Source organism: Haliaeetus albicilla, chromosome 16 (genome assembly GCF_947461875.1).
Source record: "Haliaeetus albicilla chromosome 16, bHalAlb1.1, whole genome shotgun sequence".
In the NCBI taxonomy this organism is placed as follows: Eukaryota; Metazoa; Chordata; class Aves; order Accipitriformes; family Accipitridae; genus Haliaeetus; species Haliaeetus albicilla.
This window is the reverse complement of record NC_091498.1, coordinates 16,227,368-16,241,275: the sequence shown is the minus strand read 5'-3', so window position 1 is coordinate 16,241,275 and position 13,908 is coordinate 16,227,368. Positions and strand designations below refer to the sequence as shown.

The following is a 13,908-nucleotide window of genomic DNA, read 5'->3' as shown; positions in this document are numbered from 1 at the left end:
TATTCCTCCTGCTGTTACCCAGGGCACAGTGTGCTGATGGGCTGGCATCCTCCACATCACAGTCCATCACAGCCTGTTTTTCTGTGAAGTGATTTGGTTCTTCTTGGAAATGAAGTCACCAAAAAGACACTGGATCAGAATAGCACCATTGTGAGGACTCTGTCTGCTCTTTTACTAAGCCTAGCAGAAGTGTGATATTGTGATAACTGCTAACAATCAGCAGTGGATCTCCAGAGCTTCATGACTGAGATGAAAGTGAACAGAAACTTAACTGGGATAAAAAGCGTGTCTCTGAGTACAGTAAAGCCTGTTGTCAGCTGGCAAGGTCATCACTCAGTCCTGGAAAGGACAGATCTGGTTAGAGAACTAGAGAGGCACAACAGTTTCTTACCCCTGCAAGTGCTGTTGCATGCCCTGGTAAAAGTTTTTAGCAGATTAACAGTCTTCTCTCCTTATAATTATGAGAACCAGTATATGGAAAACATACCTATTGCTTTCTTATTAGAATATTCCAGTGGGTTTTTTTAATTTTAAAAAGGATACCAATTCCCTACCCTCCCATTGTACAAAGTCTCATCTCTCGTTAATATTGTTCACAGGTTGCTGCAGAGAGTGGGGGCCAGATTCTGATATCCTGCACAAGCATTATCCCAGTGTCATTGAAAGATTTGCTGTGATGACAAATGGCTTCTCTTAGTTTTCTGTCAGGCTGAGAAAGGCAGGGCAATAGAAGGACATCATTAAATGCCTTTGATGTGTCTTAGCAATGTAAGGTCCTACTATATCTTAGGGAACTTCAGAGCTAATGGCCCGGATTTACTGAATCTTATATATTCCACGAGGTACAATCAAAACTATTAAGACAGATTCATGTAAAAGCATGAAATTATATTACTTCAAGTCACTTAGCAGGTTAAACCTGGAGGAACTGTACGTTGCTATCAGGAGCATGGGGCCCTATGGTATGCAGTCCTGGGGCCTTAGATCCCACCTTTCCTGTGAAAAGGCAGGAACTTTAAACCCAGAAATGCAATGCTTTTCACTCTGTAGACCTGGAAATCACCTGCAAGCAAACTGCTATTTGGGATCTGTGATGATGCATCCTCATAAGCACAACAAGAAGCAAAGTTGGCAGGGAGAAGCACTCAGTTTGCCTTCTTAAAAAAATAACTGGGGAACAGCGTCAAGTTTCCAAAACCAGAAGTCCCAGGTCAGGCACATCTGAAAGCTTGTCCATGGCTCCTAATTAAAACCATGGCTAGGTTTTAATAAAATTTTCTCTCTCTTCATAAAGCTTGGTCATTTTATAACCATCTTGGGGAGCTGTGCTGTCACACAGCTGGTACATCACAGTTTTTGGGACATGGGAGCACAGATATTTATTTTCCCATGCCTAGAAATTCTTATGTATGCAGTGAGGGACTTATGCTACTGCTTCTTTCTCATCCATTCTTAAGCCTGCCTTAGTGTGCACCATCCCTGTGACCATGTTTCCCTTTACAAGCAAGGTTAGCAAATTCAGCATGTCTGGATGGAGCTCAGACATGGGGGAGGCAGTGCCTGAAGGAAGCAGCACAGTGGTTCAGGAGCCCACCACAGCAGCCTCCAAGGCTGTTAATCCAGCTGCTTTGACTAAGTGAAAGACCAGTTTGTAATGATTTTGGACACGTTTCACTGTATTTATTGAGCTCCTAAAGGCTATGGTGGTGCAAGGGGAGATTATCCCTTCATCCACTGTTGGGTGCTGTGGCTTTGTAACACGCATAGCAGTAGTGGCTGGCGTCAGGCATGCGGTGTCCTTGGTCACGGAGCTACGAGTCAGCTCTCCTGAAGAGACAGAATCAATGTCTCTCAGTGTTAACGTCCCAGGGTTGAAGTCTTGTGGTTGTTTAACTCTATTTTTAGCATGACCCAGAGGGACTCCGAGGAGGAGGCAGGTGTGGCTGGTAGAGCAGTGAAAGTGCCTATGTCTGTGTTAATGCCAGTTCCCCATGAGCAGCAGGTTTAGGGCTCAGGTTTGCATGGTTTGTGGCGGTTGTTGGAAGCTTTTCTGTATTCATCTTCAGGTAAATTTCCTCAAGCCACATGAGCTTAGGGGCCAAAATTTTATTCTTTATATAAGATGTAATTGTCTAGACAGCAAGTGACTGTAGCTTGTTTTAATTAGTTAGGCAAAAAGCATTCATTATATCCTGATGATCTGCAGACACCTGAGCAGGATTTCCTAGAATCTCGGGGACATCTGTGCTTTTTCTGCTTCTCACGCTGGCTAATGAGGAGTAGTATGCAGTGTTTCTCTCTGCATCTGATCTCTTGGACTGGAGGGAGTGAAATTACCAATAAACAGTTGGCTCATAGTTGTATCACAAGGACAGGACATTCTCCCTGCTAATAGGGAGAAAGGGGGAGAATTCTTCTCACCAGTTTCAGAGGACACACGTCTCAAATCATGAAAGCATAATCTTATAATTCCAAAGGATTCTTGCTCAGAGACATTTAAGCACTTGGAAGTATTTCCTCATAAAGAAGCTTGTAGCATATCTCCCAAATGTCTACCGCTGCCCTTTGAAATGTGACAAAGACCCTGTGGGCACAGTTCTCTGCTCAGACATCATATCTGTGCAGTAGTCCCCACCATAAGTCTTGTGGTTTTAAAGTGAAGTCCCATGCGCCGAAACACAAAATGTGCATCAGAGACTGCATTGCAGGTAGAGGAGGCAGGCTTAGTTTTCTATTAAAAGAAAAATGACAAATATTGAATAGTTTGCAGGAGTCCAAGAGCTGGCATTTTCTTTGAGTGGATCCAATGCCAAGTTGACTTGTAAACTGGACGGTCAGATCAGGGACTTCATTGGTCTTTATGCGCTATCACAGAATTTTCATTTCTAGTGAAAGACTACTATAAGGTTATATGAGAACAAGTAATAGGTTCTACAGTGACCCTGGCTCTGTTGTAGATGGCACCTTCTGCCCCTAATTTCTAATCCTGCATCATCCACAAAGACTTTTACTCAGTTGAGCATGCACCCTTATTTCCCATTTTTGCTCCTGCCACAATCTCCAAAGCATAGTTGATGGCCTGTTTGCTGTGATCTGGTTGTGCATTTGTGTGGTTTTATCCAAGTCAGGTGAAAAAGACTGATCCATCTGTCATTAAATATTTTCCTGCTTGCGTAATGTTCAGGATGGTTTGTGGCTATAGTAGCCAGAGAGGTTTCTGTGTCACTGGGAGGGAAAAAGAAAGTGGGTCTCTCAAAACTGAAGGCGCTGTAAAACAATTGCATCAACTCATGACATAAAGGAGAGATAGTCTGAGAGCCCAGTGGGTTTGTTTCACATCATAGCAGTGAATTTATAAATGAGAACTATATCTGATACATTTTTTCCTTAGTACAGCTCATTTTTGTGTCGTACTCATTAAATCAAGGTGGCCAAGGGCTGAGCTTTTTTATAAAACTGTCATGCATAAGTAGGAGAGACAGTGCCTGACCCCAAAAGATCACAGTCTGAATGCATCAGACACTTGAAAGGTTGGAAGGAAAAGAGGTACAGAGAGAGAAAGTAATTTCCCCAAGGTCACATAAGAAGTAGGAGAGTCCAGACTGTACCATAGCTCTCACGCCACTAACCCTCCCCAGGTTTTGGACAATTTGCTGACAGTACCTATCCAAGTAAGGGTCCTCATTGTGAGTTGGGCTCCAGAGAGCTATACTTTTTAAGCGTATGTTAATTTGGGAACAGTAATATTGTGACCATGTCTAACAAAAGTAAAGCATTTTTCAGCCCATCAGCACAATCATGAGATCAGTCTGTAGTCTCTGAAAATTAATTTAAACAGCACTGACACTATCAAACATGATTTGAAGTGACTGTGTATTTTGTGCCTTGCTTCACGAGGCCAAGATGATGATGATTTCCTGTATTATCTGTAACATGATTAGGTCATTTCTTGCCCACTCATGTTTCTGGACATTTCAGCCGAGGCAACGGTCATTGCCAATATCAATTCTAGTTCTGAAATATCTATACCAGCTTCCCATAATTTTTATTCCAGTAATTGAAATGCTTTCAGATCTGAAAAGAGATGGGTAGTTTTCAAAATTAGGAATAAGAATAGGGGTTTGGCATTTCTTTTTCTTTTTTTTTTTTTTTTAATTTTACCAAGATTAATGTCTGCATGGTAGAAATATGAAGACAATTTGGTGGGGAATTTTCCAACTAACTGTGAATATAAAAAGAAAGTTTGGACTGCACTGCAAATATGCATTTTCTGTGCCTGCCTAGTGTTCTGCTGCTGAAGTCTGCAATCAGCTCTTTCATGGATTCCTGGAAGTTATAAACCACTCTTCATTAGAGCATAACTTGAACTTCCTCATGCTCACACATTCCTATTTCCTCTCTCCCTCTTTTTTTTAGATCGAGTATAAGCTTTGCAATGGGTCTGACAAAGAGTGTGTGTCTCCCACAGCCAGATTCACGAAGAAGGAAACACTAAAGGTATGTGCAAAGCAGCCAAGTCAGCATCAGCTGACTTCCTTTTACAAAACAAGTAGTACCTTCCAAACAAACCATTGGGAACTACTCTGAGTAATTTCCCAAGACCCAGAGAAGCCTCTGACTATTCCAGGAATCATTATAGGCCAAGGGCATTTACAGGCTTTATATGTATAGGATTAGATTATATATTGCAAACAGAACAAATCAGTGTAATTATTTCACTCTATTTGTATGTTCCAGAGTCATTAGTACCTCAGGAGGATTGTAATCCTTCATTGGTCTTGTTGGAAGGGTATGCCTAGGCAATCTGAGCAAATTATTTTTGAATATTTGCTTGTCTACCAAACCAAAAGTATAAATAATTTAGTTTGGATGAAATTAGATTTAATCTCTTTAATTTGAGGGGTGGGGAGGACTGGGGTATTCAGCCTCTTTCCATTCCCCCCAAAGAAAAGCCAAATTAGATTATGTTTAGTGGAACTTCAGGAGCAAAGAAAATACGTGCTATCTCGTTATGTTTTTGTTCTTCCTTGTGCTCATTTCTGGGAAACGTGTGCTGGGTCAAGTTCTAGCTGTGCTATACATAGCTGTCCTTAATGCATTGTGTTCTTTTCTCCCCAAAAGAGGCCATCATTACAGCTGCTATATTTTCTCTGTTGTCAACCAGGTACAGAAAAAAAATTACAGACAAGAGAAGAAAAGAGCTACCAAACAACTCTTCAGTGCGCTAAAGGATCCCAGTGTAGTGATCACAGCTGACTGGCTGAAGGTATTTAATACAGACCATTGCTTCTGAGGCTGTAGGAAAAAATAAGTGAGAAGTAGTTGATGTATCTGAGACTTATGCACTAACACTTGTTTGAATGAAGGAAGACTGAATAATTTTGAGTTGAAGTTACTGTAAAGCTGTACTTAAATAACTGCTGTAAAAGTGCAGTTATGGGGAATATTTACTTTCCATCTTGACCTAACTCAGTCCATCTATTCCATGTCCTTAAGTAGCAACAAGGTCTCAAAAAGTGCATAGTACAAAAGGAAGTGATGATGTTTCTTTCTTCTGCTCTGAAAGAGTCTGGTGGCCTCTTCCCATAGATGTGGTTTTGTACTGAAGAGGGAATAGACAGAGTAACAGCCTGGAAAAGGGCAGATACAGCTTGTTCTATTGACAGTTGGATTTTATGTTGTCACGGCACAGAACAAAACATATTGGACCTGATGACAACTGTAATTTCTCCTTGTGCAAAGGCTCAACTTGTGACAGGTTCTCATTGCAGTCCTGCAAGTTTGTATGTGGCAAAATAAATTTGCATTAACACTGAGAGATGTTACCTTTGAGCACTGTTTTTCTCCTTGTTTGGGGCCATTTAGTCTTCTCAACTAATAGTGAATTGGTTGCCCCTTTTATAATGGGAAAACTTAATTTCCAAACATAGCCAGACACATAGCTCTTAAAAAAACCCCAAAAAAGTAATTCAGGGCTTTCATGAAACAATACAATTGCATTTGACCCATGTGAAAAACCTCCAACATTGTTATACAATCAGTATTAAAGGCCAGAAAAGTGAGATGCTTATGGTTTATTTGAGAAATTAGATTGGCAACAGAATGTTTCCATAGTGTTTAGTGTTGATGACAGATAAATATTGATTTTTTTAAAATACAAAATACCTGTTTCATGTTTGCTGTGGCTGGAAATTTCTGGTTCAGCAACAAATAATGCTGAGCCACAAAACCAGAACACTGACATAAGACTTGAGGTTTGGCCCATGTACATTGAAGACAAGACCTTAGGCAAAAATCTAACCTTACTGAGAAACTCCCCCATTCTTAAAGATGTTATATTTAATATATGCTATCAGATTTAATGTATTCTATACAAAAGAGAGCGTGCATTGAGCTTGACAGAGAAATGAACCAGCGGGAGAGGGTGCTTTTAAAAATGGGGTATTTGACAAAACTCATTAATAGCTCTGTTCTGCAGAACACTATTAAAATGACTTATTAGTCAAGTTAGACTAGCTACAACATTTTTCTCTGCAATGTTCTAATTGGCGTGTCCTCCATGATTATTAACAAATCACTTTCACATGGGCCAGCCCTGCTGGCTGCCTAAAAAATTAAGCAAGCTGCTAACAGTAAGCCAGTAATAAAAATATGAAGACTAGATTCTGATGGCCAGATTTACAAGGTCTGGGATTTTGCTATGAGATCCCTAAGACTCTTCAGATAACGCAGTGTATTTACCTAAGGTAGCGTATTGTAGTGTGGCCTTGGGAGAAACACATACTGGAAATACTGTATAAATACTGAATAAATGCTATTTTTCTTTTAAGGAGCAACATAAATGCAACTTTTTGTTCTCTCTCTGCTTCCCTCCAGATTCGTGGGACTCTGAAGAGTTGGACCAAGCTGTGGTGTGTTCTGAAACCAGGAGTACTGCTGATTTATAAGACACCAAAGATTGGACAGTGGGTTGGGACAATCTTGCTCCATTCTTGTGAGCTGATCGAGAGACCCTCCAAAAAGGATGGCTTCTGTTTTAAACTTTTTCATCCTTTGGATCAATCAATCTGGGCTGTAAAGGTAACAATCCTGATGAGTCAAACAACCTCTTCTTAGTTGCCAAAGTGTCTGAGCACTGGTATTATCTAGGATTGATATTATCTAGGTCTGTAATTATTCAGTTGCTGTTAGTGATGGTGAATTGACTACATAAAAAGATTAAAGACACCGAAGCTTGGTGTCGTGATGTGACACCAAAGGAACGTGGTGCATTGTGATTAGTTATACAAATGTGTCATTCTTGGTGTATAGATGCATTCCTAGGCTGAGGAGAGGGGGAACATGTTAGTGCAGGAAAAAAGATCAATACCTAGAAGCTATATCAAGCCATGGCCTACATTTTTAAAATGAGATGAGAAATAGACCCAATTAACTGACTTCCCCAAAACAAGGACACACAAAGCACTAAATGCTTTGCACAACACTGGAAGAGGGCTGGCAAAGTGACAAAAAAACAGATTAATAATTTGATTATTTTTTTTTTTCTAATGCCTCTGAGGTTTGGGCTTGTTTGCAGTGGACTTGGAACTCAGTGGTCTGCTCAAGCCTTGATTTTTCCACAAAAGTGTAACTTTGGATAGGTTGCCTTAATTTTCTCTTCTTTGAAATGGAAATAGGAAGGTTTTCGCCCCTTCACTTTGAGTTGTTCTTCAGTCTGTTGTTACTCAGAGGCTGAAACAGTCTCTTCCTGTACCCACAGTAGCTCCTGCCGTGACCTCTGGATCTCCCTGTAACACAAATGATTAATAGTTTCTCGCACTTCTGAAAATAACTCCTTGCAAATTTTGAAGAGCTGCATTTCTTTTTTTTCTTTCCTTTAAGAATAGGCAAAAAGCAAAGAATTATCTAATGCCTATGAGCAAAGAGGAAGACCCCAGTGCCTCCTGAGAGGCACTGAAAGCAACATCTGTTGGATACCCTGAAGACAAAACTTAAATGCTCTTGAACTCTTGTTTCCCTATTAAAGACAGTGATTCAGCAGAGTTATTGCAAACATAAATTCTCTGGGAGACATCACCAGTGTAAGCAAGGCATTACAAGCTAGTGCCTTGCTGCAAGGTGGTCAGCAGAGTAAATCTAGTTGGAAAGACTCACGCAAGAGTGGAGAAGGCATTTGTCATTGGCATCAAGATCTAACAAAATGGAGGAGAAGCCCTGTGGGAGCAGATCAAGTAGTCTCACTCCTGCTCATCCCTGCAGTTAATTGAACAGTTTTAAACACAGCTATACAATCACTATAAAAAGTCTTGCAATTTTCAATAAGTTAGGAGGAGAGAATTAAAATTAACCTCAACAACCAGGGGTAAGAGCTGCTGTTTTCTGGCAGTAGCTCAGCTCTGATCTCTGCGTAGATGCATTGCTTTTGCTTGAAGTCCCAAAGGTTTCATTGCTACCTTGCTTCTTATTCAGTTTTGAGGATTTTGATGCTTTTTTAATTCAGAGCATACACCCAAGAAGGTTATGGATCATTTGCTGTCCATCAACAAAAAAAAATCTTTCAACTTGACAGGTCACCTGAATTTTTCTGAAAAGCAGAGTCAGGAGAGGTAGTGAAAAAGTAGAATCAAAAGTGCAGTCAGGTGCTGCAAAGTAGTGTTGCTGACAGATACGAAGTGTTGTGCTAGAATGCCCCTCCCTTGTTATGAATCATCTAAAAGAAAGAGTAGCTTTTATCAATATGTATATGTATTTTTGTGTGTGTTTGTATATCTAATTCTTGTGTCTCTTGACAAAATATATGACAGAAATAGGAATTAGTGTATTAAATATGAAGGGAATATATCTCTGAAAATGTTTGTGTAATAGAGGAAGTCCCAAGACATTTGAATTTTTAAGTCAAAGTAATATTCTAAGTCACTTGAGACAGATATTTAGAAAGCTACATTTGAGCTGCATAGTAGGATATTTCCTGAAACCTGAGTTCGGCCTGGGTTATTATGTGTGATAGATGCTTTCAGCCACAAGGTGAACACCAAAATATGTATCAAGAAGAAATCCACCAGTGAACTGCTTGATGTCAAAGAAGCTGTCTGCACTCTGACAACAGTTTAAGGCTGAAACTGCTAAAAATACTGTTTCATTTTATGTCATTTCGTGGCCTTCTTTTAAAGCAACTGGAGCAGAATTGACTGATCTAAATTGGTTATGTATAACTGTGCAAAGAAAGCCTGTTTCTCATGAAATATATATTAGCCCAAGCAAAAAAAGCAAAAAGCCCAAGTTACTGTCCATTACAATAGAAATAAGATCTGACCAAACAACTTTCAATTTTGGCTAAGATGGCTTGTGAAATTTTCAAGGATTTTCCAGACTAGAGTTGATGGTCCAGCTTTGACTCACATCAGTGGACTCATAGATAACCCAGGGTAATTAATGAGCACCTTTGTATGTGTTGGCCTGGCTGCTCAGCAGATGTTTGGATTTAACAGCGGGGTTCAGCCCTGTAACGAATGTCTGGTTCAAGCACTGCCCTAGGCCTTTATAGTTGTGCTAACCAATTAAATTTGGTTTGCAGGCATTTAACTTCAGTTAGAGCAAGGTGAAATTTTGGGGTGCCCTTCAAATGGTAGCTAGGTAAGATGTAAGATCATTACTAATAGTTGAAGGCTAAATATGTGCAACAGGGAACTGGTTTTCCTATAAAGCTCTCTGGTGTCTAGAGCTATCTTAGAAGCATATCGCTGAGGGGAGAGAGTCCTTTGTTCTACACTGCTTCCCTGGCTTTTCAAGCTATCAGCTGGCAGGGTTTGCCTGGCTGTCCCCCAAAAATGTCCTGAAATAGTTCGTATTTGCCTTTGAGCTTGCTCAGAAGCTAGCTGAACAACGTGGTGTGGGAAGGCTTTTATTGACTACGGCTTGCTCTGACATTTGTTTAGAGTGCTAAATGAGTTGGGCTCAGACCCACTGAATCTGGGAATATATATAATTTGAATTTTGTTGATTTTAAGAACTTTGAGTCATTTCTTTAAAGAATAAATTTCTGGTAATGGGCTTGTGCTGCTGCTTTTACAGTTGTTTGTTCTACTCCGTAATACAACACAGTTTCATCTTCATCCTTACAGTTATCCACAGTACTGTTAATGAAAGGGACTTTTTCCCCTTTTTTAAGCTTTGTTTTATGACTCTCCAAGACTAGATCCAGACTAGAATCCTGTCATACTATCTAAACCAGTGTGAGTCCACTCCATTTTTCAAAGCCTAATCAACCCCTATTCAGTAATGCCTTTTGAGCCTCAAACCAAATGTAAAGACAGGAATGATCTGAAGATGATCCCTTCTTAGTTGTACTGTCTAGAGGCTGCAGCTCAGCTCCAGGTCCTAGTGTAGAAGGGATAACATTCACTTTTAGTGAGAGATGTTCATTGCCTTAGAGGTCTTAAACTCTGAACAGGCATGATACTCAGAGACTTGGAGGCAGAAAGCATCATTATCTCTGCCATGCAGATACAGAACCTGATTTACTCTGTGGAGATGTTGACTTTATTTTTATGGCTTCCTCTCTTTTCTTCTTCTCCTCTTCTTTCTGTGGGAAACAGCCCCCTCCATGTATGAACATGCCTTGCTACTGAATACATTTCCTTGACAGAGTGACCTGGCTGCTCCTTATGTTTAACGACATGCCTAAATGTCTGTTAAAACCTTGTGTTATCCCCTCCTTCCCTTCTCCCTGCCTTTTGTAATAATGGTTCCCTGGATCTGTACTGTTTCGTTGTGGAGATTTTTCTCCAACAGAGCAAATATCAACCTCTGCACTGAAAACACAAGTAATGGTGTTATCAAGAGTTCTTGAACACCCTGCTCAGCTGCAAGCTACTGAAAGGAAAAATGCCATCGGGAATGATGCCTGATTGCATTAGTGTCACTAGTAATGTCTTAAGCTGCTCTGCTCTGGTTTACTAATCAAATCTCAACTTTGCCAGTCCTGACTATTAAGCCTTTAAACAGTCTTAATTTTGTGAACCTCTTGTGGGAGACGGGAGGGGAAAAAGAAGTGAGTAACAAGGATCCCAATTTCTTCTGGCAGCAGCAGGAGAACCCCACAGATGTGAAGACAAGAAGCTAGACTGGAGACTGTTGTCTTCTCAGCACTGCATCTTTGTGGCATACACTCAGACACAATTTGATGCTTGTCCTATGCGTGCACTCTTCATTCTTTCCAAATTTTGGTTTCCTGAGTAGAACTCAAAAATCCGAATAAAAGTACCATTTAACTACTAGACACTTGTATACAGGAGCAGGTTTCAGTAGCAGTCACAGTTTTCCTGCTTACAAACTAATGCTAGGGCAAAGTCCTTTCAAGGAGCAGGATGGGATACTATAAAGGCCCATGTAGGGGAGGAGAGTCATACTCAAATACAAAAATTTGCCTACAGATTTTCAGTGTTGTGTCGTGTACTCTAGTTACTCAAGGAAATCTGTTTTTGAGCATCCTGCAGTTGGCATAGTGGTCATGCTCTGCATTTATTTCTGGCATGATGTCTGCATATTTGGAAAAGGATCTGCTTTCCAGTTCTTTGTTACAAAGTGAGGAAGAGAAGGAACTGGAGGAGGCTGGGTGTCACTTTGGAAATGCAAGGGAGGAGGAGGGACTCCTATTTATTTCAGCCAGGTTGTGGAAAGTATGAAGCTGTGCTCACTAGGTACAGGAACTGCTTTTTCTTAGCAGCTTCTGGAACTCAAGAGAGGAGAAAACAGGGAGAAGATCAAGGTGGGAGCCTGTGGTTCTGCGCAAAGAAGTGCCTAATCCAAGATTGACTCTGCCTCCCTGGAAATCATTTCTGGTGGGTCATGCTGAAGGGCTTGTGGCAGGATGTTTACAAGACACTATAATCTTTTTTGCCACAGCTCCTAAACTAAAGGCAACATAAACAAGCAGAGCCTGTTTTTGTTAAAGCCTGAAGTGGCCATCACCCCAGGCTCCACAGCATAAAGGTTCTCAAAGGGTCAGGATGTAGAGGGGAAGGGCTGCAACCCAGCAGCATGCGCCCAGGCTGGGAGACCTTTGGTCCTCAGCCTGTGGTTTTCCCTGTCTCCTCCTTTCCCACAGACAGGTTTGCAAGATGGAGTTTCCCCTTTGCTTCCTTCCAGAAAAGCTGCTGTTGCCTCTCTGTGAGAGGCACTCACAGCACAAGTTGTGGGCTCTGCCACTTTTATGGTGACACATAAAGGGTGTTTCATTGCTAGTGTACATGCACCGCATGGAGCAGTCCATTCAGGTGTTGCACTGTTGTGGTCTAACCCCAGCCAGCAACTAAGCCCCACACAGCCACTCGCTCATTCCTCCCATGGTGGGGTAGGGGAGAGAATTGGAGGAGTAAAAGTGAGAAAACTCATGGGTTGAGATAAAGACAGTTTAATAGGTAAAGCAAAAGCTGCACGCACAAGCAAAGCAAAACAAGGAATTCCTTCACCGCTTCCCATCGGCAGAAAATTTACTGTACCCCTGCCAAAACCAGCACATGCACAAAGATGGCTAATAGCAAATATTTGACTGTTTTTGTCCCAAGCGACAGGAATGAGATTCTTCCATTCCTGAGGATCTGAATAAACAGAGTAGGTTTGGGGCTGAGCACAGGTTAGACCAAGCCCCATTTACGTCAGAGCTCATTACTGCTTTGGAGCTGCAGCAGCAATATAATGATTACTAATGAGTCTCTCTAAATTACTCCATCTGCTCCTTCCTTCTTTCCTATCACAAACACACTCTGCCCAGGAAGGGTAGAAAGACGTTGAACGGTCCATTGCATCTTCTGTGCCTTATGTCTTTTTGTCTGTGTGCGTTTCCAGGGCCCAAAGGGAGAAAACGTTGGTTCGATCACTCAGCCTCTTCCCAGCAGCTACCTGATTTTCAGAGCAGCCTCTGAATCAGATGGTAAGTTTTGGTCTTTGTTTGCTTTCTCCAGATCACATACTCTGTGCTAGTTAAGAAAATAGGTTGATGCAAAAAAAAAATTGGTACGTAAAGGAAAAAATGACGGCTCACCCAGCTTGAGATGCTGTTAGTTAGCAATGGGCAGAATAGATCAAGCAGACTATAGGCACATTTCATATTCCTCACTGAACAGCCACCTTTCTGGCCATGTGTATGGAAGAAGGACCTAGGCTTGTAGCTGGAGAAAAAACACTAAGTCAGTATATACTAAGGATGAAAGTAATTGATCCCAAAATTGGGATGAGAGGGAGGCTTAACTGTTTCCTCAGTTCAGCAGAGACTTTAGTGAATTATTTGCCTACGTCTTACACTGGATAGGGATCTGTTGGAGGAAAATGACATAGTAATATTGAAGAACTGTTGATAGATGTCTCTCAGCCACCAGAATTTTCCTGTAGACTTGCTGTACCTTGGTTTACAGTATAGCAGGCCAAGATGCTGGTGACTCCACATGTAAAATACCATTCTGGAAATTCACAAAATTATGGAAGGTAAATTTAGGTCAATATATAACAGGCATGCCAGTTGCTATGTGAAAATCTCTATAAATTACTTTAGCGGACCTAAAATATCAGTGATTTGTAAGTAGATAAGAAGATTAAAAACATGCTTTCATTCCATTTGACCTTCAGACTACTGTATTTTTTTTTTTTTTTTCCATAGTAAATTAACCCAGGCTGTTCATTTTATGGATATTTTTCACCCACCCCACCAAGGGTGCTCATGTAGCCCATGTGCTCCTTTGGGTCTCATCTACAGTAACTTCAAGGACACAAGGATTTTTTATGGAGCACAGTGGGCTTTGAAAGCAGTGTGTCCTTCTGGTCCAGTGATTAAGTTTTACATATTCCTAAAGGTTGGAAATGGGACAATGCCAAATGCACCTTTGACATGGCACGTAGAATAGGAGGAAACGT

The 13,908-nt window shown here is 41.0% G+C and overlaps 1 protein-coding gene across 3 annotated transcripts in view; it reads left to right on the top strand.

The window, feature by feature from the left end:
* Positions 1-13,908, top strand: part of OSBPL5 (oxysterol binding protein like 5) — a 145,093-nt gene that overhangs the window by 93,794 nt on the left and 37,391 nt on the right. For all 3 annotated transcript variants that reach the window (XM_069803672.1, XM_069803671.1, XM_069803670.1), the window contains exons 5-8: positions 4,417-4,497; positions 5,165-5,266; positions 6,877-7,080; positions 12,847-12,931. In XM_069803672.1, the coding sequence (XP_069659773.1) occupies positions 4,417-4,497; positions 5,165-5,266; positions 6,877-7,080; positions 12,847-12,931 (472 nt within the window). The remainder of the gene's footprint in view (positions 1-4,416; positions 4,498-5,164; positions 5,267-6,876; positions 7,081-12,846; positions 12,932-13,908) is intronic.